Source organism: Ovis aries, chromosome 10, assembly GCF_016772045.2.
Source record: "Ovis aries strain OAR_USU_Benz2616 breed Rambouillet chromosome 10, ARS-UI_Ramb_v3.0, whole genome shotgun sequence".
Classification (NCBI taxonomy): domain Eukaryota; kingdom Metazoa; phylum Chordata; class Mammalia; order Artiodactyla; family Bovidae; genus Ovis; species Ovis aries.
Genome location: NC_056063.1, coordinates 25805096 through 25832447, shown reverse-complemented (window position 1 = coordinate 25832447; position 27352 = coordinate 25805096). Strand labels below are relative to the sequence as shown.

The 27352-nt window shown below is 41.9% G+C and overlaps 1 protein-coding gene across 4 annotated transcripts in view; it reads right to left on the bottom strand.

Moving 5' to 3' along the window:
• Positions 1-27352, bottom strand: part of DCLK1 (doublecortin like kinase 1) — a 350076-nt gene that overhangs the window by 152367 nt on the left and 170357 nt on the right. For all 4 annotated transcript variants that reach the window (XM_012184574.4, XM_042255148.2, XM_012184573.4 and 1 more), the window contains exon 4: positions 6536-6635. In XM_012184574.4, the coding sequence (XP_012039964.1) occupies positions 6536-6635 (100 nt within the window). The remainder of the gene's footprint in view (positions 1-6535; positions 6636-27352) is intronic.

The window sequence follows — 27352 nt, the reverse complement described above, 5'->3', positions numbered from 1 at the left end:
AAAAAACAACAACAACTTTTGTGTTTTCAGCATACCATTTACCCAAAGGTATAAAAGTGAGTCAAGATGAGGCGATGGAGGTTTCAAGGACAGTATTTTTAAAGCTATTTGGCAGAGACAGAGAGGCATTGTGGTTTGATGAGATGATCAACAGCTCCTTTAGGATAGGGGAAATTGAAGCATGGTCATAAATTGAGAAGAAAGAGATTATAAAAACCGAGGTAAAACAACAAATGTTCAGGAACAGCAGGAAGGGAATGCTGAAAAGGCAAGGTCACAAAGAACAGAGAAGACAAAGTCAAGAACGTTATCATTGCCAAAGAAAGACTCTTCTTCCTTTGAAAGATAGGAGGAGGGGAGAAAATGAGTGAATGTTCAGGGACATTTTGATCTAGAAGGACAAGGAAACAAAATAGTTTACTGTGAATTGGCTTTGATCATCCTGGTGCTCTATGAGGAAAGTTCATCTTCTAAAAATGAAGGCAGTGGGTTGGTTTTACTACTCTGGAGGGCAGAATTAGGACCACTGTGAACAGGTCAGAGAGAGATTTATTTAGGGTCAATATAAGAAAAAACTTATTTAAAACCAGCACTAGTGGAAAGTGGAGCTGGCCTTCTCATAAAGGTGTAAGTTGCGAAAGAGTGTTTTGGTTGGGGATAGATGAACAACTGTTGCAATGCTGTCAGGAGGGACTGCAAACCCATGGTTTCCAAGACGCCTCATGTATATCATTCATTCTCAATGCTATATTTTGTTGGTTTTTTCATGTCAACAATTCAGGTGTCACTGCTACCAAATACAAGAAAAAGAAGCCCATGAGGACTGGAAGAGAAAACATAAAGAAAAGATGTGTTATATTAATACAATGTCTTTCTTTCCTAAGGAGAAAAATCATATTTTCATAGAAAAGGAACTAGCCGGTACTCAAGTTAGATTCTGTCTCCAAAGTAAAATGTGTCTCTACATGTCTCCAAAGTATCTCTAGGTCTCCACAGCTTGGCAGCGAATCAAATGAGAAAATACCACTGTGTTCTGGGGAACTTTATATTTATGCATGAGCTAAAATGTAGCCATGGAGGAGGAAGTCTCCAGAACCCCTTCAATTTTCCTACAGCTAAGATGCAATGGAGAACTTACTGAGAAGAGCAAAGCATGTAACCCAATGGGCTTTCTGTTCAGAACTCATAAAAATGCATCCCCGATTTTCTATTAAAAAAGAAAAGGTCACAGAAGCTTGGCAATTATTCACCACTACAGTTATAATTTTTTTTGAAATAAGAACTGTCCATTCCTAAGATCAAAATCTATTGAACCTATCAAGTATTCCAGCATCAGGTACCACACATCTGAAATAAGTCTGCTCACAAATTCCATTTAAACTGGCCACATCATCCAATTAAAATTTAAACCTATAAAGAATTGTCAGTCTGTTGTGACCCGTCAGATATTTTACCACAATAGTACTCCAAAGAGATAAAATATACAAGCAAAAATTAATATTTTGAGTCAAAGTTCAGCAGCCAAGATCCTCTGACAGCTTCAGATATAAGTAATATTAAAAGTCATAGGAGGGTCCTATTTCATGGAAGTGTTACTGTCGACAATTATTTGTGTCTAGCGCACTGCCTGGCACATGGTAAGTTACCTTAGCTAACTGAATAAATGAATGGATGTATGAAAGAATGGGCTTCCCTGGTGGCTCAGATGGTAAAGAATCTGCCTGCAATGCAGGAGACTGCCCCTGAGTTGGGAAGATCCCCTGGAGGATAACATCACAACCCACTCCAATATTCCTGCCTGGAGAATCCCCATGGACAGAGGAGCCTGGTAGGCTCCTCATCAAAGAATGAATGACTTTTGCCGGCAGTAGCTCAAAAGCCACTGTGTGAGGAAGTCTGGTCAATCCAGACACTACGCGTCTTTCTGGTGTCCCCAGTGACCTTGGGGACTGTTTCTTGTGATGTTTCTTGGCATCACCAGCCCCAGGACAAAGCAGCAGATCCATTATAATCCCTCTAACCCAAATCAATGTGGACCTAAGGGCTGGGACTTCCTGAACATCATCAGCTTTAGAAATCTGACTGGGTCTACATGTCATTTGGTTTAATCTTCCAGAGATTCCCTCCAGAAAAGGGTGGGTATCTTCAAAGGTCGCTGCATCTCCTCTCACCTCCACCACAGGATTAGAAGTTGAGAGTGGGAAAAGAGCAATAGATAGTCACTTTTTTGTTCTAAAGCGCCCCGGCAGCACATCTTGATGACATCTGCCTCCAATTAAGCCCTGCAAACGCAGCTATGTGGCTGAGTCCAGCTGCAGTCCACCAGGAGGTGTATTTCAGCTGAGGTGTCATTCACTAACATCATTCACTAAGTAATAAGGAACACAGTTTTGAACGTGCTTTGACATTTATTATCTCATTTGAGGTCCATTACAACCCGGGGAAGGGGGGAAAGGTGTTTTACAGAATGGAAAGCAGGCTTGGAGATGCAGAGACCACACAGCAAGCAGGGCACCAAGCTTGGGCCAGACCTTTGTCTCCTAACCTTGTCCAGTATTGCTTCCATTGTGCTGAGTTCTAACCCGATTTTCTCATCACCCAGAGCTGGGGAAAGCAATGAGGACGCTGTGGTACCTCGTGCCTGATGTAGCTTCTGCTGCACCTCATTCAGGACCTGAGTCCTTGTTTCCAAGGTCAGGATGGAATACTTCTGGGAACATGTATCCAGAAGGTCCTGGGTACCCGATACCATCGGGTCCACAAGAGAAAGCTGAGGAAACGTCCCTTCTCAAATCACATACCCAGGAAGAACACTAGACTCCAGACGGGTCTGCCTACTGCAGGAGGAACCTGGACCAGCATTCCCCAGAGACAGGACTCTTTGTTACAGCAACCTCAGAAGACAGATAGACAACACCCAAACAAAAATATGAAGTCTGGAGTCATGCCTATTAACACCAAGGAATTAACATTAATGCCTATTAACATTAAGGAATCAAGGGCACAGGGGAACTGGTAAACAGAGAAGATGAACAGAAAGAGAAAGGCAAATACCATATGACGCCACTTATACGTGGAATTTAAAATAGGACACAGATGCGCTTATCTACAAAACAGACTCACGGACAGAAAGCAGACCTGTGGTTGCCAAGGGCAGGGGGGAGAAGGCGAGGGATGGACCGGGAGTGTGGGGTTAGCAGAGGAAACTAGCATATGCAGAGTGGATAAACAAGGCCCCACAGTGTAGCATAGCAACGTGTATTCAGTATCCTGAATCCTGAAATAAACCATAATGGAAAAGAATATAAAAGGGAATGTGTGTGTGTGTATATATACACACACGCATACACACATATACGTGTGTGTGTGTGTGTGTAACACCAAATCAGTTTGCTATACAGCAGAAATTAACACAACATTGTAAATCAACTCATTTCAATAAAAACATTAAATTTAATTTTTTAAAAAAAGGATGAGTGAGGCTGAAACTCCTGAGCAGGTGTCAGGCCTGGCAGGGGTGAAGTAGGCAGGTGAGGAAACTGGCCAAGCGACTCCAGGGGGGTGTTGGCTTTGAGGGGTGGACAGAAGGTGACATCCTGTGACAGGCTCCTCACCAAGGAGTTGCTTTACCCTCCTGGGTAGAGGTAGGCATTTCTCAACAAAATCCTCTCACTTTTTAAGGGCAACAAATTATAAATTCATCAGTTTATCTTCAACATACAAGCGAAACTGTGTGAAGCTTCCTGTCTCCAATTTGGCATTTCCCTTGACTATGTTTCATCATTTCTAAATTAGACCGCAAGCCATGACTGAGGAAGGATCCCCTGGCCTGTGTCTCTATGTATAGTCCTTCATCCACCACACTAGAAGGTGCTAAAAAGCCAGCGATTGATGACGATATTGCTAAAATGGTTACATTTGGAGCTGGAAGAAGGAAAGTATTTTTTTCTGTGAAAACGGGGGAGGAAGAAAGCCCCCTCACAGTTTCTAATATTGATCTGGCTCCACTGTAGTCCCATGAAATAAACGTCTATAAAGTCACAATGTCTCACTGGAAAGACCTTAAGAGCCATCTCCAGGAGCTTTCCCAGCAGTCATCAGGGGAGGTATCATTTGCTAATCCTGAACTCACTGCAAGCTGGCTTAATTTCAAGAGACAAAATAAAAGTGCTGTCTTGTGGCAAAAGCCTGCTTCTTGGTGCCATTAAATCAAGCAAAGCCTCTGCACCAATATTAATTCAGTCACTGCTGGTTCCCCCGCTCCCCGTTGCTCCTCCTTTCAGGAAGCCCCTATGGAAGAGGCCAAAGGAAGCCTCGACGTGCAAATATCGTTTAGCAAGTACAGATAGGCTGCAGCAAATCATGCTCAGAGCACTTAAAAAAAAAAAAAAGATTCAAATGTTAATACATTAGCGCCAGAACATGCTGTACAAGCGACAGGGAAACTGCAGTTGTCAACGTGTGAATTTAGTCTCGGGGTAGGTTCATGCCAGGAAGTGAAAAAAAAAAAAATCTCAATTTAGACTTCGTCTCTACCCCTACCCCCAAGCCACGTGCTTCCCGGAGGATACGGGGGAGTACACGGTTACTCAGCAGATGTACTTCACACCAAGAAACGCTCGGGGTATATTCATCCCAGGAAAGGATGTGCAGTTCTCCCTTCGTCACTCAAGTTTTAGTCTGAAGCAGCCCTTCACTGGGCCAAGCCACACCTCATGGGCAACATCCCCCAACTCCCGCGTGTGCATGCACGCGTGTGCACGAGTGTGCATGTATATATATACATTCTTATTCATGAGAAAGGCTTCTACAGGGAAATCATGGGGATTTTGCTGTTCAACATTTCAGAAAGCCGGCCTGCCCATCACAACGGATGAACATGAGTAGGCTGAAGCCACCTGGGTTGAGAGAACACTGTCAAGGGCGAAAGTCCAGCCCCAAGGCCACACCAAGAGAGGCAAGGTCGGGGAGAAGCCCTGAGTCTCCCTGGGGGCGGGGGGGACACGGAGGGCGGCAGAAGCCCAGACCAGCTCTGCTGATTTGAAACCAAGCTGGATTCCAGTTCAAGTCTGAGAGGCTGTTTTTCTGTTATCAAAGCAGCAGACTCAAACTTTCATTTCAGAACGCATCTGGTCTCTCTGTCCGTCCCATTAGAAACAGCTATCTTCTTTAAATTGGAAATCAAGGCAGTTTATTCTTTTCAAAACTGTGCTGTCGGCTCTTCTGCCTGACTTCTAACCTTCACTTCTTTTGCACAACAGCTAAGCTGTCTCATCTGAAAAAGGGGTGGGCTGGGGGAGCCCGCCCCTGGCCTTCACATGAATGATAGATTTGCATCAATTTCTGTCTCCAAGGAGAGTCTATCAGAGATAAAGATGCAAAGTATTTAGAGAAAACTTATTTAGAGGGAAAGAGGTACCAAACCACTCTCCCAGCCTTTTCAACCAAAACATCAATAACTTAAATCTCTTCAAGTGATAGAGCTGCAAAAACTTTTATTAGGCATTTAAAGTTTTAATGATAAAGGGGCAACCTCTCTTATTTTTATCCCTCCCTATACACCTGAAGACATTTTAAAATGATGAAATAACTGTAGTGTGTTTAAATGCATGTACCTGATATGCACATACGTATATAATATAGATATTCTATGTGAATGTATATCAGCCATATTTGGAGCTCCAGTATTTCCCACCCACTTGGTCAAAAGCTCATTAATTTATCTGCATTTATCTAGGCAATTCATTATCACTTCTAAAAGTGCTCCCAAGTAGCAACAATTTGAATTAACAATAAATATGTACTATGTCCCTAATTAAATCAGAAGACATATGACTTAGGAAAGGTCTCTCTGTTCAGGGCAATCGTCTTTCCTGTGATGCTGTTAAGATTCTGAGATGATTTACGGTATCAGAAAACATCATTCTTGAAGTTACAACCTTTCACATTCATTTCCCAAGATGTATCTTTCCCTCTTTATCAATGGTTCCTTCTCTACCAATTGGGGAAAAAAATCACATTTCATTTTCAACTGAAGGATGCTTTTTCTGATCCTTCACAGATCCTAATGACACACAAATTCTGACATATTTAAAGGAAAAGGACACAAGACCATCCTTCTCAGGACCTACAGGAGAAAGGAGGCCATGAGAAAGCTGAGTCTAGACACATGCTCAATAACTTCACGATAACACATCTTTCAACTATGAGTTTTGATATAAATATGTAATTAAAAAGTAGACATTAACACCATGATTTTTCTATAGAACACCGATGTAGTTAACAAAATGGTTATAAATTAGTCACTGGTAATTTATTCTTCTAAATGATTTAACCTTTCAAATGATCATTTCATCTGTTTTCTATATTATAAAAAAATCAAAGAAATTCGAGATATGGGAAAGCCATGTTGGCTGAGGATCTGAAACTGATTTGGTAGCTTTCGAGTTGACATAATCTTGGCCCGAGTGCAGCTCATTTTGGAAAGCTGCCTCAAATTTCCCCTGGTTTTGAACTTTTTTTTTTGTTTCCTTACCACTTTCATCTAGCAAGAAATCATCCTGGTAACGGAACTTCTCCGGTCCACATGCAATAAAAATGTCATCGTCACCAAAAAAGTCCTGAAGGCACATCACCTACAAGAGAAAAGCGTGGCACTCAGCAAGGGGTCAGCAGCACAGCAATTACAGCAAAGCATCCCCGCCAGTGGACATCTGCATACAGCCACTTCCCAGCTAATGGAATCAACAGGGCCGCTCCTCCGGAGGAATTTCAAAGGGAGGTTTTCCAGCATCTGTTACTAGTAAGAAACATGTTCCGTTTCAGTGGTGCAGGAAGGCGGGAAAAGGGACATAGAACCGGTAACTCACATTTATGACCTGACATATCAATAGGCTAGGAGGCAGGAGCCCTTTATTTTCACAACAGACTGGACACAGCAACTTGTAGAAAAGGAGCGCTCCTTCACTCCTCTGATTGTAACCGTCCTGGAGAGCAGTAAAAGTCAGTGTATGGTTTTAGCAACAAATGTGTTTTCTAGTAACTGATGCCAGAGTTACATGATGATGGTCGCTGGGGCAACAACTAGAGAAAAATATTTGTACCCTAACAGGAATAGCACAATCTCCTTTAGACCCCATCTGTGCTGTGTAAGTCGTGCCCGACTCTTTGTGACCCCATGGACTGTAGCCCGCCAGGCTCCTCTGTCCATGGGGTCCTCCAGGCAAGAATCTTGGGGTGGATTGCCATTTCCTCCTCCAGGGGATCATTCTGACCCAGGGATCAAACCCACGTCTTTCTGCATTGGCAGGAGGCTTCTTTTACCACTGAGCCACCTGAGAAGCCCAAGGTCACGTCTACCTCTATCTAAAACAAAAATGGTGCCCTTCATAAAAGGAATAATAGAAAAAGTCAGTTATTTCGGAGATTTGGCTACAGAGACGAAGCAACTGTATCCCTCATCTCAAGCTAAGCTGAACTTTAACATTCCCGTGGTTCCCTAGCTTGTGGTCACACAAAGGGAAAGTTTTAAAACAACCTTTTGATATTTTATTCAACTTCTTCTCCAACATGAACTTTGAAAGCTAAATGCCGCTTTTCAAGTAAATGTAGTCCAGATGAATAATTCTGAGCTTGCTGCTCTCTCTCTGAATATGTGGATGTGCAGGGTAATACTTTTGCTGTTGTTGTTCACAGTATGTATAATGCCAGTAGAAGGCACCGGAAATGCTTCTGATTTCTATCTATTTTTAATTTTTTTTGACCACTTGGAGCAGATTGTAAAGCGGTCACTTGAAGGCACCATTCAGAGCTGCGTGAAATAGACTTTCGTATTTATTTATTGCATTTTCCCTTGGATATTTGAGGATCAGAGACAAGCCTTCCTGTGTCTGATGTGTGAGAGGTTTTTGGTCTGTGCTTCCTGTGAACCCCTTCCCTTATGTACTGGTACTTCATCCACAGAGCACCACTGGGGTTCTGGGGTTCTGCTCCTTGTCAGTTCCCGTAACATGACCCTGACAAGTCAAAGATGCTGGAGCGCTTACAGAAGTGAGGTGGGGAAGGATAGCATCGTTCAGAGCCCCAGATGCAATGCTATGGAGGCATCAGATAGTTTTTCTTCAATAATCCCTCATTCTCAAACAACTACTTGGACAGAGTGAAGTCAGAAAGAGAAAAACAAGTACCATATATTAACACATACATGTGGAGTCTAGAAAAATGGTACAGATGAACCTATGCGCAAAGCAGAAACAGAGATACAGATGTAAAGAACAAACATATGGATGCCAAATGGGGAAGGGAGGTGAATTAGGAGATTGAGATTGACATATACACACTATTGTTACTACGTATAAAGTAGATAACTAATGAGAACCTACTGTATAGCGCAAGGAGCTCTACTCGGTGCTCTGGGGTGACCCAAATGGAACGGGAGTCTGAGAAGGGGGCGGAAATAGACATACTATAGCTGATTCTGGGGAAGGAAATCGCTGCCCACTCCAGGATTCTGGCCTGGAAAATTCCATGGACAGAGAAGCCTGGAGGGCTACAGTCCATGGGGGTCGCAAAGAGATGCAACGGAACGCACACAAACACACACAGCTGATTCACTTTGCTGTACAGCAGAAACTAACACAGCACTGTAAAGCAACTGTACTCCTATGAAAATTAAACAACAACAACAACAACATCCCCACAAATAACCACTCGGCTGAGGTCTTCAGCATGATACTTCTCTCACAGTTTGACAGTGAGCACTAAGTGTGAGTGAGGGACATCCATGGTGGTCAGCGCTTATTCTGTCTCTAAAAGCTTGAAAACACAGGTGACTTAAGAGACTGTAAGCATCCAGGAAGATGAACGGAAGGTCTTCAACACTCAGAAGCTTTGATCGTCTACTTGGGGTTAATAACAGGCCTTTTGAACTGAGAACCCGCTCTCTGTTACAATCCTTTCTATCAGATTCCAACCATGACTCTCTTCATTTGTATCTTCATGACACAGCACCCCGGCACCGCGACCCCTGCTTTCCTGATCATCGCGGGAGTCATCTCAACCAACCCCGCCCAGGCCGTTGTCATTTTACTCGTGTAGGTCCATACTGTGCCGACTATCTGTCCATTAGCACACAGCACACAGGCATATAAAAATGAGTAGGAATGGGAAACCATGTCTTATTCAGGCAAGAACGTGAACAATTAGCCTAAAAAGCAGTATTTCCTAAAGTGAGAATGATTAATAGAATTTGTGCCCCACAGGGTCCTATGGCCAAAGAGATTTGGAAAATATTTCTCCAACATAAACAGACTTCTTTGTTTTGTGCTCTGTCACTTCAGTGGTGTTCGACTCTTTGCGACCCTATGGACTGTAGCCCGCCAGGCTCCTCTGTCCACGGGATTCTCCAGGCAAGAATACTGGAGTGGGTTGCCATTCCCTTTTCCAGGGGATCTTTTCGACCCAGGGATCGAACCTATGCCTCTTGCGTCTCCTGCACTGGCAGGTACGTTACCACTAGCGCCACCTGCGTTTGTTCCTTCTGATCGTCTCAAGCCCCTGACTGTGCTAAGCACACGGCAACTCCAAAGAGGAGACACAAAAATACAGTCTTTCCCAGACTTCCTTGATTCTGGAACTCTCCTCATCAGCATGGTATGCTCCCTTATTGGATAGGCTATGCTGACAGCTGTTAAGTGAAGAGAATTTTAAATTCATTCAAACATTTAAGCTGGACCTACTCTGTGCCAGGCTCTGTGCCAAACGTTATGATGACAAAGCTCCAATGGTTGAAAAATACTGTTTTCCAAAAGAAAGAAAATGCCCTTTCATTCCACATATTCCCATCATTTGCATTTCAGAACGTCAGTTGGCCAACCAGATCACCTCTCTCTACTGGTGGCTACTTTATGCCACTGATAAGTGAACAAATAACTACCAAAACTATAACATGTTATGAGCAGGTTGCCAGCCAACCCCCATCCATCACATCCAGATGACCATCCTCCCAGCCCGAGACTCAGAAAATAGAGCGACAACCATACAGACTGGATGGTTTAGGTAGAATTCTGTTCCAAGTGGAAACTGAAACATGATGAACGTTTGATGTTGTTTCCAACTCCAGGACTCCAAGAACATAAAAGGAACACAGTGATGGCTATGGAAAAGTAACTGTCATCACTCACACACACACAAAGAAGGCAGGGAGAAGTCCTTTCAATGCCAAGCAACATGTATCCATTTACCTCTCAATCGTGAGTGAGTGAAATCAAAGAATTTGTTCAACTGTCAGAAACTGTGATGTTTTCTATGCTGTCTGCTCTGGCATCATTTATCCATTTCCCTGCTTATAAAACTCCCACCCAGAGAAGGTGGGTAGGGTCAGTAGATCAAGTTCAAATTTAGAAAACTGCTCCCTGTTAGAAGCCTTGGTAAAAGAGCTGATAGCAAAGGAGGCTTAAACACCAGGTTACAATAAAGATGGATTTAGGATAATCTATGCACTTTGACTGTCTGTGCTCTCACTCTCGATCACTGAGCTGGAGGTAGCTACAAATGTATTCTATCCCATCTAACAATAGAGGATAATAGAGGAAGATTTATAACCCTTTTTTCTAGGCCAATATACTTGGAGATTTTTCCTTTAGGCATTATAGTATTTTCTGACATCAAAGGATTAGAAAAGATAGAGAAATGTAAAACCAGTACTGTGCGTAATGATCTGATTTGATACATCTATGCAATGTTATTCCTTCTTAAGTCTGAGGTTCTCAAAAGTCAGTGTGGTAACCAGCTTTGAGAAACAAGTTCCATTTATGGATTAAAACAACAACAACATTCCTTGCTACAAAGAGAGAGTGACAGTTGACCTTCTCTTCTGTGAAATCTCTAGTCAACAGGTATCAGGTTATTGGAAGCATCCATCAAGACTGGGTCCAAGAAAGATGCAAAGGCAGAGAGATGACGTTTGAGAAAAGAAGTCCAGTCCAGCCTGTCCCTGTCCACCGTCACTCCTGCCTCCAGAAGAGGTGGTACAATCAGTGTCCATCTATCTCTGTGGTCTCCATGGCCACAGACGCTGCCCCAGCACCGTCTCCCAAACCCAGACCTTCCCTGCCCCTCCTCAGCAACTCCATCACCACCTCAGTCCACAGCTTAGCCTCCTACCTGTGGACCATGGTTTTGCTCACTCCCACCTCCTTTCTCTCCCACTGATCCTACTTAGTTCTCTTAATCTCCTTCTTCTTAGTAAACTTTCAGTCTCTCTCTCCATGGCTGACACAAACACCTATGACTTATCATCACACTGAAGTTCATCTTTGAGCGTGGCATTCCAGAATCCTCAAAATCTGCTCCGAACCTAGCTTTCAAGTTCATGGTAGCTTCAGCCATGAGATGCTGCCTGATACTCAATGTGTTGATATGGATGGATGGAAGGATGGCTGGATGGATGGACTGATGGATGGACAGACAGGTGGGTGGATGGATGGATGGATAGATGAATGGTTGGATGGATAGATGGATGAATTTAAGTACTATGCTCTAACATGAAACATGTTCCAATTTATCTGCTTTACTTTCTCTCCTTCGAAAGGACTTCTTCTATCTTATGTGTGTGTGGCTTTGGAACAATTTTTTTTCCCATTAGGTATCCCCTTCTATTAACTCTTTGACTACTCAAATCCCTTCTATGACTCAAGCCTCCATGGAAGATCTAAGCCTTACCTTCTATCTACACTGCAACCCAAAGTGACTCACCCCTGCTCTGAACCCCTAGTCCTCACTCCATAAGTGTTCTCTGGGCACCACTGTGTGAGGCCTTGAGGACAGGACTGCCTTCAGCCTTCACCTCTTCATTTCCAGGGCTTAGAACAGACTGGCACTCCAAGGAACTCCTAACACACTGCAGTGAATTGGAAATTCAGCGGAGAGGAAGCTGCAGCGCCTTCCAGCAGTTTGTCGCGGGTCCAGAGGCAGGTGGCTGGGGTGCGGCTCCTGCTCTGCCATGACCACTGACCCGAGCAAGTCAGGAAACCCCTGTTTCTGAAGATCCTAAACTCCGGGCAGAGATGGTGCCTCTCTGAGTGCGATTCTGCAGCCCAACAGGGACGTCCACTCTGGGACAATTCTCCAAGAGCACAGCCCGGTCGTAAAAGCCCAGGGTTCTGCATTAATCCAGCTCCGACCCTCAGATGTTAATCTCTTCATGCCTCCGTTTATTGTTTTGGTTGTTTTAAGAATTTGACTGCGACTCAGAAGAGGATAAACCCTCAATACATTTTAGCTATTTTTATTAGCCCCAATACAGTTTTCCTTCCAAATAAGCACAAATCAAATGCATAGCTAATATAAACAAATAAATAAATTTTAAAAATGCAGCAGATAGCTCCCGGCACAACCGGCTTCTATTATAAAAGTAGATTTGGGTCAAAGGTAGCATATGGGTGCCCCTTCTCACTTTGGGTCTAGGGGGTCCTATGGGTCAATCGTTTTGGAGCAAAGCACACTTTTAAAAATATATATTTACTTAAGGTCTTCGTTGCAACAGGTGGGATCTGTAGCTGTGGCATGCGGGATCTTTTTAGTTGGGCCAGTGGGATCTAGTTCCTGACCGGGGATCAAAGCTGGGCTCCCCGCATTGGGAGCCCCGAGTCTTAGCCACTGGACTGTCAGGGAAGTCCCACGAAGCACACTTTGAATTAGCATCAGGGAGCTGATACGAAGCCGGCTGCAGTTGCTGACAGCAAGTTGGGTTCATGCCCCAGGTTTCCACTGAAATGATGCTGTGAAACTCACCTGCAAATATGTTCACCAGCGACCACATGAATATATAGTTCTATGAACCACTGTCTTAATCAGGGACTCTTGGGGCCAAATTTTAGTTTTTGTGGGAGCTGGAGATGCGTATTCCTCTGAGAAAAGTGTCCTCTGTCAAAATATCCCTACACTAGAAAAGGCATTATATGCAATTTATAAAGGAGGTAATCAGTTTATGGCACAAGGTGCCATCAATCAATTTTCAGTTCTTACCTAATGCTTTGGTTATTATAAGAATATATGTTGTTGTTCAGTTGCTAAGTTGCGTCCGACTCTTTGCAGCATGCCAGGCTTCCCTGTACTTCTCTATCTCCCATAGTTCACTCAAAATCGACCATGTCCATTGAGCTGGTGATGCCATCCAACCATCTCATCCTCTGTTACCCCCTTCTCCTCCTGCCCTCAATCTTCCCCAGCATCAGAGTCTGACCCCATGAGTCAGCTCTTCGCATCAGGTGGAAAATCCAATCCCAAATAGAAACACTTTATTGCATCTGAGGTTATCCCTGGGGATGATTAGCATAATACCATATCCATATCTCAAAAAAGATGGATGATTGTAATTGCCAGATATGCTGGAAAAAGCCTTTGAATGAAGGTCATGATACATAGATTCTGGGCACAAATTTGGGGTAGTCATATAGAATTGGACCAGTTACCTAAGTTCTCTTATCAGTTTCTCTAATGGTTCTCTGTTTTACCATAGTAGTTATGTGATGAAGATATCAAGAAAAGATATGTGTGTGTGTGTGACAGAGCAACAAGAACCTTTCCATATACATTATTACACTTAATAGTCAGTATACATTATTACATTTAAGCCCCTTGGCTATGGAGACAGACTATGAGACAACAGTTAGATGCTATTTGGAGAAAGAAATGGCAACCCACTCCAGTATTCATGCTTGGGAAATCCCCTGAACAGAGGAGCCTGGCAGGCTACAGTTCATGAGGCTGCTAAGAGTCGGACACAACTGAGCAGCTAACAGTTTAGATGCTATTAATATCCCTCCCAGGCTTCCCAGGTGGCTCTAGTGGTAAAGAACCTGCCTGCTAATTCCGGAGACTCAAGAGACTTGGGCTCGATCTCTGGGTTGGGAAGAGGCCCTGGAGTAGAAGTAGCAACCCACTCCAGTATTCTTGCCTGGGAAATCCCATGGACAGAGGAGCCTAGTGGGCTACAGTCCATGGGACTGCAGAGTTGGACACAACTGAGCAACTGACCACACACACACACACACACAGACACACACACACACACACACAGTATCCATACTTTACAGATTTAGAAAAACTTAGCCAGATTAAACAGAAGATCAATAGGAATTTGAAACTAGGTCAGTCCGAATTCAAAGGCAGGCTTTTACCTGCCAAGTTTCAGGAAAACAAGACTATTCAAATGCATAGAAACATATACCCTTGCATTCATATATTATAAATTACAGCTGATAAAACCACTTAGTTATCCTATAGTATATAATGAAAAGTTATCTTAAAGCAAGTTGGAATTATTTTTTTGACTCAAGGAAAACATATTCAGTTTTCTGACATTCTTTATGTGAAATCTGAAATCATATCTTTCCCATTAACTTGCCATTATGCACTCTCATCACAGGCGACCAAGCTGCTTGTGGAGGGGAAAAAAAAAAAACACTGAAGAAAATATGGACTTCCTCTCCTCTGAGCTTCCGGTTTGAATTGCTCTGCAAGGGCAAGGATTCAAACAAAGGCAATAAAAGCATCTGCTATTTACACATTTCCAATGCAGGACTGTGGAATCCACTTCCCCTCACTGGAATGAGATCTCCATGGTGACGCTGACATCACCAGGTTGCGCGAGATTCTCAGCAGCGCTTGTGTGATGAGATTTTCTTTACAAGAGCACCCTCTAGCAATGAAATAAGGGATATCTCTGCAGCTATGGCCTTACTCGTTTGAAGCTACACCAGCTTGTGTTAGACACACTAGTGTATTTTCAGTGGAATTACAAGCAACTACAAAAATAAAAGCCAAGAAATTCAGTCCATTTATTGGCATCACTGATTATGGTCTATCCTTTCTGTTTTAATATTATTTTCCTAAAAAATATTTATAATTCCTCATTCTTCTTGATACTAGTCAAAGAGCATAGCTTTAAAGGCTCTGTTGACTACGTTCTGATGAGGTAATCTTTACCAAAAGGAAAGCTTATATCTTAAAAAAAAAAAAAAAAAAGTTCAGTCACCTGTGTATCTAAGGTACCGGAAGCAACAATCTCCTTTCTACGCAATTCACAATGTGACCAATATAATTAGCTCTCAGTGAAAATCTGGCACACAAAGGCCCCCTCCTCTTGCCAAAACTTAATTTTGAGAAGGTTTCTCTTCCAATTTCATTCCATACTTGGCTTCTTTCCTCATATCTTAGTATCGTTACGCCACATGCCTTGTAAGTCAACTGTTGTGAATTTTCCTGTTCTTTAAATCATGCAATTCCATACATTTATGGTTCTGAAATATGTCTACAATTAGTTTATCTCCAGCTACTAAGTATATGTTAGGTGTAGTCCCTTTATCACCTCCTCATTTCTTTGATGAGAAACTTAATGCAAATAGCGATTTATTTTAAAATTGCTCCTCTAGCTAGACATTTCTAAAAACAGAAAAATATTTTCAAGAAAGTCTGATTCTTCCCTAGAAAAAAATATAGTCAATAAAAAAAGTAATAAATTATTCTAATAAAAGTAAAATAACAAACAGATAAGGAAAGATCCTCAAACTGCTTTCTACAAGTTTGAAGTTCTAACATTCTTTTTTTTTTCTTTTTTTGGAAAAGTGGATAATATTGTTGAAATTCAGAGTTGGCTAGGAGCTAACATTGGAATAACATGCTGATGGTTAAAGAAATGGGGAGAAAAAAAAATAGCAACATTCTCTTGAAATGCAAGGAATTTAATTTGCTGGGTCAACCAGAAAAAATCCCAACAGTTAAGGAGTGGAAAGTGCATGTATTCCTTGAGTGTGCTCTCAGACTCTGGCTCACATGGACGTCTTGTGATGGACAGAGGAGCCTCTCTGAGGGAGGAAGGCATTCTTCATCCAGGGTTGCCTTATCTAAATGACTCATCTTTCATTACATATCCTGTTTTGCTTTGTTTAATATTAACATCTCTTTTTCTCCTTCTTTTTTTTTTAAATTATAAAATGACCATCTAATACCTCCTTGGACTGCAAGGAGATCAAATCAGTCAATCTTAAAGGAAATCAACCCTGAATATTCAATGGAAGGACTGATGCTGAAGCTCTAATACTTTGGCCACCTGATGCAAAGAACTGACTCATTGGAAAAGACCCTGATGCTCGGAAGGATTGAAGACAAAAGGAGAATGGGGCAGCAGAGGAAGAGATGGTTAGATAGCATCCCCCACTCAGTCGACATGAATTTGAGCAAACTCCAGGAGATAGTGGAGGTCAGGGGACCCAGGACTCTCCTGGTCAGGGGAGTCCATGGGGTCACAAAGAGTCAGACTGAACAACAACAAGTACCCAGGAATGACTAGGTGCACTGGCTCTGCCACCTAACAGATGTGTGACCTTGGGCAGCTACTGAGTATCCTCAAGTCTCAGTTTCTTCATCTGTAAGATGGGGCTCTCAGCACTCGGCACCATGCCTGGCCCACAGGGAGTGCACAGGGGGTGAGCAGCTGCTCCTTGTCAGTGCTGGCACTGGTTAGAGCAGGTCTCTGGACCAGGCATCCTGCTGAGGAATCTGGGACTATTTCTTAAGAACAGAATACTAAAACCTTTGAACATCTGGGAAAGAGAGGTGTGGAGAACAGAGCTGACCTTGGAGGCTTTCAATTCTGCCCTCTTGACAAGTTAACGCAACCTCAATCCCATTGCTCTGTCTGGTTTCTCCTGTGAGACATAGCCCCTGTGGATTACCACATCTTTATAATAGCTTACTCTGGGGGTTTCTTACTCAGGGGTAAAGAATCCACCTGCCAATGCAAGAGACATGGGTTCGATCCCTCTTTGGGGAAGATCCCACATGCTGCAAAGCAACTATGCCTGTGGGCCACAACTACTGATCCCGTGCTGTAGAGTCTGGAAGCTGCAACTACTGAGCCCACGTGCAGCAACTACTGAAGCCTGTGCCTGCCTGGAGCCCTTCCTCTGCAAAAAGAAGCCGCCGCAAGGAGAAGCCCACACGGTACAACTAGGGAACAGCCCTAGTTGCTAGTTGCCTAGTTGCTAGTTCTCTAGCAGCCCCCACTCGCTGCAACTAGAGAAAGCCCATGCAGCAATGAAGACTCAGCGCGGCCAAAAATGTATTAACTGAAAAAAAAATTAATACCTTACTCTACTTGCCACCAGCTTCCCAGGTGGTGCTAGTGGTAAAGAACTTGCCTGCCAAGGTAGGAGACATAGATGCAGGTTTGATTCCTGAGTTGCGAAGATTTCCTGGAAGAGGAAATGACAACCCACTCCAGTATTCTTGCCTGGGGAATCCCATGGACAGAGGAGTCTGGAGGGTCCATAAGGTCACAAAGAGACACGACTGAAGCGAGTGAGCATGCACGTAGGCACTTGCCATTCCACTTGAGGAGGGGAAGCACAGTCCGAGAAAAGTGGAAGTGTCACGCAGTTCTCTCTTTAAAGAGGGTACAGATAATCTCTGATCTGAGCTCAGAAGCAAACGGTTCACCCAACCCCAGATGGTTGCTCCTGTCTGTGTCCACCCAGATCGCTATACTGAAATCCTAACCCGAAGGTGATGGTATTGGGGAGCAGGGCCTTTGGGACATGATGGGGTCATGGATCTGGGTCCTTATAAAAGAAGCCTGAGAAGGTTCCTTCACCCCTTCTACCAGGTGAGGTTACAGCAAAAAGACGGCCATCCAGGCTCTCACCAGACACTTGACCCTGGATTCCTCAGCCTCTAGGACTGTAAGAAGTAAAACTTCTGTTGTTTATGACCCACCCTGACTGCAGTATCTTGTTACAGCAGCCCTAACGGGCTAAGACAATGGATGTTCAAGCTGAGGGCTGCCATGCCTCAAAACTGGCTTATTGGACCAGCCTTATTATTCAAGTCATTCTTCTCAGGGCTAGCAAGAGTTCAACTTAATATGCTGTCACTCAGAGGATCTTCTAAAAGATCCATGTAAATAGGCAGTGGAGACTGTGACTTGGTTTCTAATTAGGCAGAAACATTGACTATGATCACTGGAAAAATAAGAAATAAAATCATTATGTGATACACGAAGCCAACGAATGCAGAGCACTTCAAAGCAGATGAGGAATAACAATCCCCAAGAGGAAAATGTGGCTGCAACAGTTAATACTTAGTTGTCTGCTTAACGTCTGAACAGAGGTGCTGGGCATAATGGGAGCTTCAAACCAGTCTGAAAAACACTTCAAGCTCTCACTGTCAAGGCTGAGAGGTGCTTAATTGCCCTTGGTGAGAGTCACAACACAGGTCCAGCCTGGCTTTGGTAGAGAACACAGATGAGGGAAGGGCTTCCCTGGTGGCTCAGTGGTCAAGAATCCGCTTGCCATGCAGGAGACACAGGTTCGATCCCTGGGTCAGGAAGATCCCCGAGAGAAGGGCATGGCAATCTGCTCCAGTATTCTCTCCTGGAGAATCCCGTGGGCAGAGGAGCCTGGTGGGCTACAGTTCAAAGTGTCAGACAGGACTTAGCGACTAACACTTTCAATTAAAAAAAAATATCCGTAACACCACATAAACCAACAAAAGGCTCCTCTGGGTTGGATTCAGTCCACACAACTTTTGATTTAGAAACATCCACAAAAAGCTCCTTGACAATAATTACACTTTGAAAAAGGATTTATGAAAGTGTGCTCCTTCATCCGTGTCTATTCTATGCACTTGTGTTTGCGGTAGAGCGTGGTCACCTTCTGCGAACGTACAGATGAAGGCCAAACAGCTGATGTTCTGAGATGCTTCCACTAAGCGTTCAGAAGCCTGGGAAATACCACGAACAGGGTGCACATCTGAGGCAAATGAAACTAAGGACAAAGGAAAGGTGTCACTGAAACGGTAGCTTAATATTTTTGTGGCGGATTTCCTGGTGAGCAGGTAAATTAGGAAGCTTAAGATTGCAAAGGTTGGGCTTCAAATCCAGAGGACCAAACCCAGTCCACAAAACCTGTGCAAGGCAGCACCCTCAGATGTAGCTTCTCTGGGTCAGGAGTTTAAAATGTACTTAAAGCACCTAGCTGCTCTCTTGCAATTTTATGGACTCTTTTAACTCAACGTGCACATGCCAATCAACTGGTGCTGTGACTCTCCCTCTCAACAGTGCAGAAGGAGCCCAAAATCAGTGCAAAGGCCTGAGATGTGCCAGGCCCTGAAGAGAGCTGTAACTAACATCATTACATTGATTTCTCAAAAGTGCCCTTTGGTAAAACATGATTTTTTTAAAGGTATGCAAGAAAATCACAATACAAAGAACTGGTAGCTTTTTGAGGGTAAAAACACAGACTCCGCCTTTTACATTCTTGTGCACTGGCTTGTCACTTGGGGTTGCAGGCAAAAAACGATATTCCCAAACTCATGGAAGCACACTTCTGCCAAGACATTTGTAAACTACTTGACATTAAACTATAGAGTTGGTTGCTTTCAATCTATTTCTAGTTCTAATCTACTTGTCTAAATTTATAGCTTGACATTAAAAGATTTTTTATATACATTTCAAATTAGTCTCAAGTAAACATTTTTCCCCAAATGATGACGTTCCCATAAATCTGAGATCTAAAATGACTGTTACTATCACCACCATCATCATCTGCCCCATGACCATCAACTCTGTGGCCATCATCACCACTGGCACCACCATCACCAGTGGGAGTGCCCCTAAGATACTGCACAATTTTAAAATTTGTCTCTTGACAGTGGTCAGTGTTCTGCATGGTGGATGTTTAACCACTTCTAATTGAGAATAATGATTCCAGTAATATTTAGTCCAAATGCAACTGAAAATTACATTCTAAAATCATTATACAAATTACTTTCATTGTACCCCAACTCAAATGCAGCTAAGATAAACATTTATATCAAAAATATAAAGTCTCTCCAATAGGAGGGATTTCCCTGGGAGTCCAGCGGTTAAGACCTTGCCTTCCTCAAACACTGCAAGAAACATATTAATCAAATTAACAAAGACCAAACACAAAGAACAAATATTAAAAGCAGCAAGGGAAAAACAACAAATAACACACAAGGGGATTCCCATTGGATAACAGCTGATCTTTCAATAGAAACTCTTCAGGCCAGAAGGGAATGGCAGAACATACTTAAAGTGATGAAAGAAAATAGCCTACAGCCCAAGTTACTGTACCCAGCAAGGATCTCATTCAAATATGAAGGAGAAATCAAAAGCTTTACAGACAAGCAAAAGCTGAGAGAATTCAGCACCACCAAACCAGCTCTCCAACAAATGCTAAAGGATCTTCTCTAGACAGGAAACACAGAAAAGGTGTATAATATCCAGTCCAAAGCAATAAAGCAAATGGCAACAGGATCATACTTATCAATAATTACCTTAAACAGGGGACACATACAAACTGAAAGTGAAGGACTGGAAAAACATATTCCATGCAAATAGAGACCAAAAGAAAGCAGGAGTAGCAATAACCATATCAGATAAAATAGACTTTAAAACAAAGGCTGTGAAAAGAGACAAAGATGGATACTACATAATGATCAAAGGATCAATCCAAGAAGAAGATATAACAATTATAAATATATGTGCACCCAACATAGGAGCACCGCAATATGTAAGACAAATGCTAACAAGTATGAAAGGGGAAACTAACAATAACACAATAATAGTGGGAGACTTTAATGCCCCACTCACACCTATGGATAGATCAACTAAACAGAAAATTAACAAGGAAACACAAACTTGAAATGATACAATAGACCAGTTAGACCTAATTGATATCTATGGAACATTTTACCCCAAAACAATGAATTTCACCTTTTTCTCAAGAGCACACGGAAGCTTCTGCAGGATAGATCACATCCTGGGCCATAAATCTAGCCTTGGTAAATTCCAAAAAATTGAAATCATTCCAAGCATCTTTTCTGACCACAATACAGTAATATTAGATGTCAATTACAGGAGAAAAACTATTAAAAATCCATACATATGGAGGCTGAACAACACGCTTCTGAATAACCAACAAATCACAGAAGAAATCAAAAAGAAATCAAAATATGAATAGAAATGAATGAGAATGAAAACACAACAACCCAAAACCTATGGGACACTAAAAGCAGTACTAAGGGGAAGGTTCACAGCAATATAGGCTTACCTCAAGAAATAAGAAAAAAGTCAAATAAAGGTTTGAGTCTTAGGTTTAAGTCTACACCTAAAGCTACTTGAAAAGAAAGAAATTATGAACCTCAAGGTTAGTAGAAGAAGTAAAGAAATCTCAAAAATTAGGGCAGAAATAAATGCAAAAGAAACAAAAGAGACCACAGCAAAAATCAACAAAACCAAAAGCTGGTTCTTTGAGAAGATAAATAAAATTGACAAACCATTAGCCAAACTCATCAAGAAACAAAGGTAGGAAAATAAAATCAACAAAATTAGAAATGAAAATGGAGAGATCACAACAGACAACACAGAAATACAAAGGATCATAAGAGACTATTATCAGCAACTATATGCCAATAAAATGGACAACTTGGAAGAAATGGACAAATTCTTAGAAAAGTACAACTTTCCAAAACTGAACCAGGAAGAAATAGAAAATCTTAACAGACCCATCACAAGCACGGAAATTGAAACTGTAATCAGAAATCTTCCAACAAACAAAAGCCCAGGACCAGACGGCTTCACAGCTGAATTCTACCAAAACTTTAGAGAAGAACTAACACCTATCCTACTCAAACTCTTCCAGAAAATTGCAGAGGAAGGTAAACTTCCAAACTCATTCTATGAGGCCACCATCACCCTAATACCAAAACCTGACAAAGATGCCACAAAAAAAGGAAAACTACAGGCCAATATCACTGATGAACATAGATGCAAAAATCCTTAACAACATTCTGGCAAACAGAATCCAACAACACATTAAAAAGATCATACACCATGACCAAGTGGGCTTTATCTCACAGATGCAAGGATTCTTCAATATCCACAAATCAATGTAATTCACCACAGTAACAAGTTGAAAAATAAAAACCATATGATTATCTCAATAGATGCAGAGAAAGCCTTTGACAAAATTCAACATCCATTTATGATTAAAAAAAAAAAAACCTCCAGAAAGCAGGAATAGAAGGAACATACCTCAACATAATAAAAGCTATATATGACAAACCTTATGTCAGCAAACATTATCCTCAATGGTGAAAAACTGAAAGCATTTCCCCTAAAGTCAGGAACAAGACAAGGGTGCCCACTCTCACCACTACTATTCAACATAGTCTTGGAAGTTTTGGCCACAGCAATCAGAGCAGAAAAAGAAATAAAAGGAATCCAGATTGGAAAAGAAGTAGTAAAACTCTCACTGTTTGCAGATGACATGATCTTCTACATAGAAAACCCTAAAGACTCCACCAGAAAATTACTAGAGCTAATCAATGAATATATTAAAGTTGCAGGATATGAAATCAACACACAGAAATCCCTTGCACTCCTATACACTAACAATGAGAAAACAGAAAGAGAAATTAAGGAAACAAGTCCATTCACCATTGCAACGAAAAGAATAAAATACTTAGGAATATATCTACCTAAAGAAACTAAAGACCTATATATAGAAAACTATAAAACACTGGTGAAAGAAATCAAAGAGGACACAAACAGATGGAGAAATATACCACGTTCATGGATTAGAAGAATCAATATAGTGAAAATGAGTATACTACCCAAAGCAATCTATAGATTCAATGCAATCCCTATCAACCTACCAAAGGTATTTTCCAGAGAACTAGAACAAATAATTTCACAATTTGTATGGAAATACATAAAACCTCGAATAGACAAAGCAATCTTGAGAAAGAAGAATGGAACTGGAGGAATCAACCTGCCTGACTTCAGGCTCTACTACAAAGCCACAGTCATCAAGACAGTACGGTACTGGTACAAAGACAGAAATATAGATCAATGGAACAAAATAGAAAGCCCAGAGATAAATCCACACACCTATGAACACCTTATCTTTGACAAAGGAGGCAAGAATATACAACGGAGAAAAGACAATCTCTTTAACAAGTGGTGCTGGGAAAACTGGTCAACCACTTGTAAAAGAATGAAACTGGAACACTTTCTAACACCGTACACAAAAATAAACTCACAATGGATTAAAGATCTAAACGTAGGACCAGAAACTATTAAACTCCTAGAGGAAAAACATAGGCAAAACACTCTCTGACATAAATCACAGCAGGATCCTCTATGACCCACCTCCCAGAATACTGGAAATAAAAGCAAAAATAAACAAATGGGACCTAGTTAAAAGCTTCTGCACAACAAAGGAAACTATAAGCAGGTGAAAAGACAGCCTTCGGAATGGGAGAAAATAATAGCAAATGAAGCAACTAACAAATAATTAATCTCAAAAACATACAAGCAACTCCTGCAGCTCAATTCCAGAAAAATAAAAGAGCCAATCAAAAAGTGGGAGAAAGAACTAAACAGACATTTCTCCAAGGAAGACATACAGATGGCTAACAAACACATAAAAAGATGTTCAACATCACTCATTATCAGAGAAATGCAAATCAAAACCACAATGAGGTACCATTTCACGCCAGTCAGAATAGCTGCCATCCAAGTCTACAAGCAATAAATGCTGGAGAGGGTGTGGAGAAAAGGGAACCCTCTTACACTGTTGGTGGGAATGCAAACTAGTACAGCCACTATAGAGAACAGTCTGGAGATTCCTTAAAAATCTGGAAATAGAACTGCCATATGACCCAGCAATCCCACTGCTGGGCATACACACCAAGGAAACCAGAATCGAAAGAGATACGTGTACCCCAATGTTCATCGCAGCACTGTTTATAACAGCCAGCACATGGAAGCAACCTAGATGTCCATCAGCAGATGAATGGATAAGAAAGCTGTGGTACATATACACAATGGAATGTTACTCAGCCATTAAAAAGAATACATTTGAATCAGTTCTAATGAGGTGGATGAAACTGGAGCCTATTATACAGAGTGAAGTAAGCCAGAAAGAAAAACACCAATACAGTATACTAACACATATATATGGAATTTAGAAAGATGGTAACGATAACCCTGTATGCGAGACAGCAAAAGAGACACAGATGTATTGAACAGTCTTTTGGACTCTATGGGAGAGGGTGAGGGTGGTATGATGTGGGAGAATGGCATTGAAACATGTAAAATATCATATGTGAAATGAAACACCAGTCCAGGTTTGAGGCATGATACAGGGTGCTCGGAGCTGGTGCACTGGGATGACCTAGAGGGATGGGATGGGGAGGAAGGTGGGAGAGGGATTCAGGATGGGGAACACATGCACACTCATGGCGGATTCAAGTCAAGGTATGGCAAAACCAATACAATATTGTAAAGTAAAATTAATTAATTAATTATTTTAAAAAAGACCTTGCCTTCCAGTGCAGGGTATGCAGGGTGGATCCCTGGTAGAAGAGCTAAGATCCCACATGCCTCACAGCCAAAAAACCCACAACATAAACCAGAAACAATCCTGTAACAAGCTCAATAGAAAGACCTTAAAAATGGTCCACATTAAAAAAAATTAAAAAATATTATTGGAGAAAAAAATACTTATTCTTCCAAAACTATATTTGATAACTGATTTTTTAAAATGTTTAATGAAAACAATCTCTGGAATTATTTGAATAATAATACTGTCTTGCATAACTGTGTTGCAATCTAAGTAAAATGGACAAAAAGTTGGCAAGAGTTAAGATAAGGAATTTTATAGTCCAAAATGAAAGCTTGGTCTCAAAACATTCAGTTCAGTTCAGTTCAGTTCAGTCGCTCAGTGGGGTTCGACTATTTGCGACCCCATGAATCGCATCACGCCAGGCCTCCCTGTCTATCACCAACTCCTGGAGTTCACTCAGATTCACATCCATCGAGTCAGTGACGCCATCCAGCCATCTCATCCTCTGTCGTCCCCTTCTCCTCCTGCCCCCAATCCCTCGTTTTTATAAATAAATGCTGATATAAGTATACAACTATGAACACATACTTGGAGATGTTCCATATTCAGTGGCCATTAAAAAATTTATACATGGAGACCAAAATAGTCTTCGCCAAAATTTCTTCTATGTCTTCATCCTATACTATGTATATTAGAGCTTTTATAATTCTTTTTTATTTACATACAGACTTGATGAATAACATGGAACTGGCTGCCATTTCCCCACAATGTGTGAGCAATTTCAAAAGCCTACAGAGGCCCAGAAGGTAACACAAACTCTGAAGCGGGCCAAGCACCATTAAACCCAGTGCAAATGGGGTGAAACATGGCAGTTAACACAGGCAGTCAACAGGAAATTACAATAAATATAACTGTAGTAAACCACAACCTCCCCCTCACCTAAAGGGGATGCCTACTAACATTTATCCTATAGGAAGGTTCCCCCAGTTGTGGCTAAACCAATTGATTTCCTAAGAGAAAGTGAAATCAGGTTTTTATCTGAAAGTCCCCAATTTTAAAATGTTGGCAATAAATTCATTTTTAATAAAAAACACCATACATTCCAAATAAAACACACATGTGTCCTGGACTCAACCCACAGGCAAACAGTTTCCACTCTCTGGGAGAGAATTCCACACTAAGTAGCCATTAGCTGTGGTTCACGTGCTCAGGGCCAGTCCCTACGGCTGTGCCAAAGGTCCAGGGAGGCCACCAGGCTTCCTGTCACACTCCAACTCCTGTAATTTCCAAAGACAGGGCAGCCTGCACTCAAGACCCACCACTTCTGGAACCTGGAGCCCATGAAAAACCCAATATGATCAATCCTGTGTGCGCTTGTGTGCGTGGGCACACGTGGGTGTATCTTCATGTGCTTATTACTCTGGTGTGCTGGGAAAATGGTGGATTTTCCAACTGAGATTGCTTTTTGAGTCCTTCCTCTCATCCCCATCTTTGATCATGACTTTCTTCTCCCCCTTCCTGAGAGAGAAGAGGAGAGAAGCAGATGATGCAGAGAATCGATAACAGGAAATTACAGAGCAAACGTTATGAGCTCAGTAGAGATGGAACACAATTAAATCCCTTCGATAGAGACCAGAAGCATACTGCCTCACTCTCCAGCTCCTTAAGTCTTCCCCTGGTTACAAGGGCTGATCTTGGTTTGAAAAGCTGCTGGCTTCACCTTCCAAAGGAAAGGTCTCTCTTAAAACTCAGAATCAATCATAGGCAGTGATTTTTTCTTGGTCACATCTGCTCTGCCCAAATGTGAAAATAACCAAGGCGATTAAAAACTACTAGAAATGTTAGCTCTCATTGGAAGGAAACAGAGTAAATAAAACTCAGCCATCTGGGGAAATAGATCTGGGGTCTAAGACATCAAAGTGAGAGGATAAAAATCAAAGCTTTTCACAAGTCATTGGTAATGGCTGCTTTTTTAGTTACTGGATATTCCACAAGTGAGGAGTAAGTTGACACGATTCTTCTTTCTCTCAGAAACTAGTCTTATGGTACGATCTTTTCTCACAAGGTCATGATCAGCTCACGTTGTTTAGTTGCTCAGTCGTGTCTAACTCTTTGCGACTCCACGGACTGTAGCCCACCAGGCTCCTCTGTCCATGGAATTTTCCAGGCAAGAATACTGGAGTGAGTGGCCATTTCCTCCTCCAGGGGATCTTCCCAACTCAGGGATCGAACCCACGTTTCCTGCATAGGCAGGTGTACTCTCTACTACTGAGACACCAAGGAAGCCCATGATTCTCTCTGAATGTCCCTAACAGCATAGAAAGGGTCAGTCCCTTTATCCAGGGAACATCTACCAAGGACAGGTTTCGATAAATGCACAGAGGATGCTTTCAGTGTTTGGATGAGGACATGTTTTTGTTTACCTGTTATGGTCTCATTTTCATTTCACAAAACACCAGTACAAACCATCACATAACAGTAGCTTTAGATGGGTTATGAAACGTTTGAAGAGCAGGTCTGGAGTCAGAGAACATCAGTTTTAAAACTCAATACCATTAATTACTAGCTGGGTGACCTGGGTCGATTACTTAACATTTAGATATCTCCTTTTCTTCACAGAGAGAATGAAAACACTATTGCATCCATCTCCCAGAATGGTGGAAATAATTTGATAAAAATCATGTATGGACATGTGTCAGGCAGAACAAGTGTTTAGCAAAAGGCAAATGACTGTATGCATCCCTTAAGCTAATGCTGGTGAAGCATACACTTCAAAGATTATGCTCAGAAGAGCCAACGATCAAGGCATAGAAGGCGAGAGACCTCATAAGTTTCCAATCTGTCTACCCCTTGCACTATTTTCATACTGAAAATTATTCCATCTAATGGCTGTCAGACTTCAGGCAACTGCAAGGCAT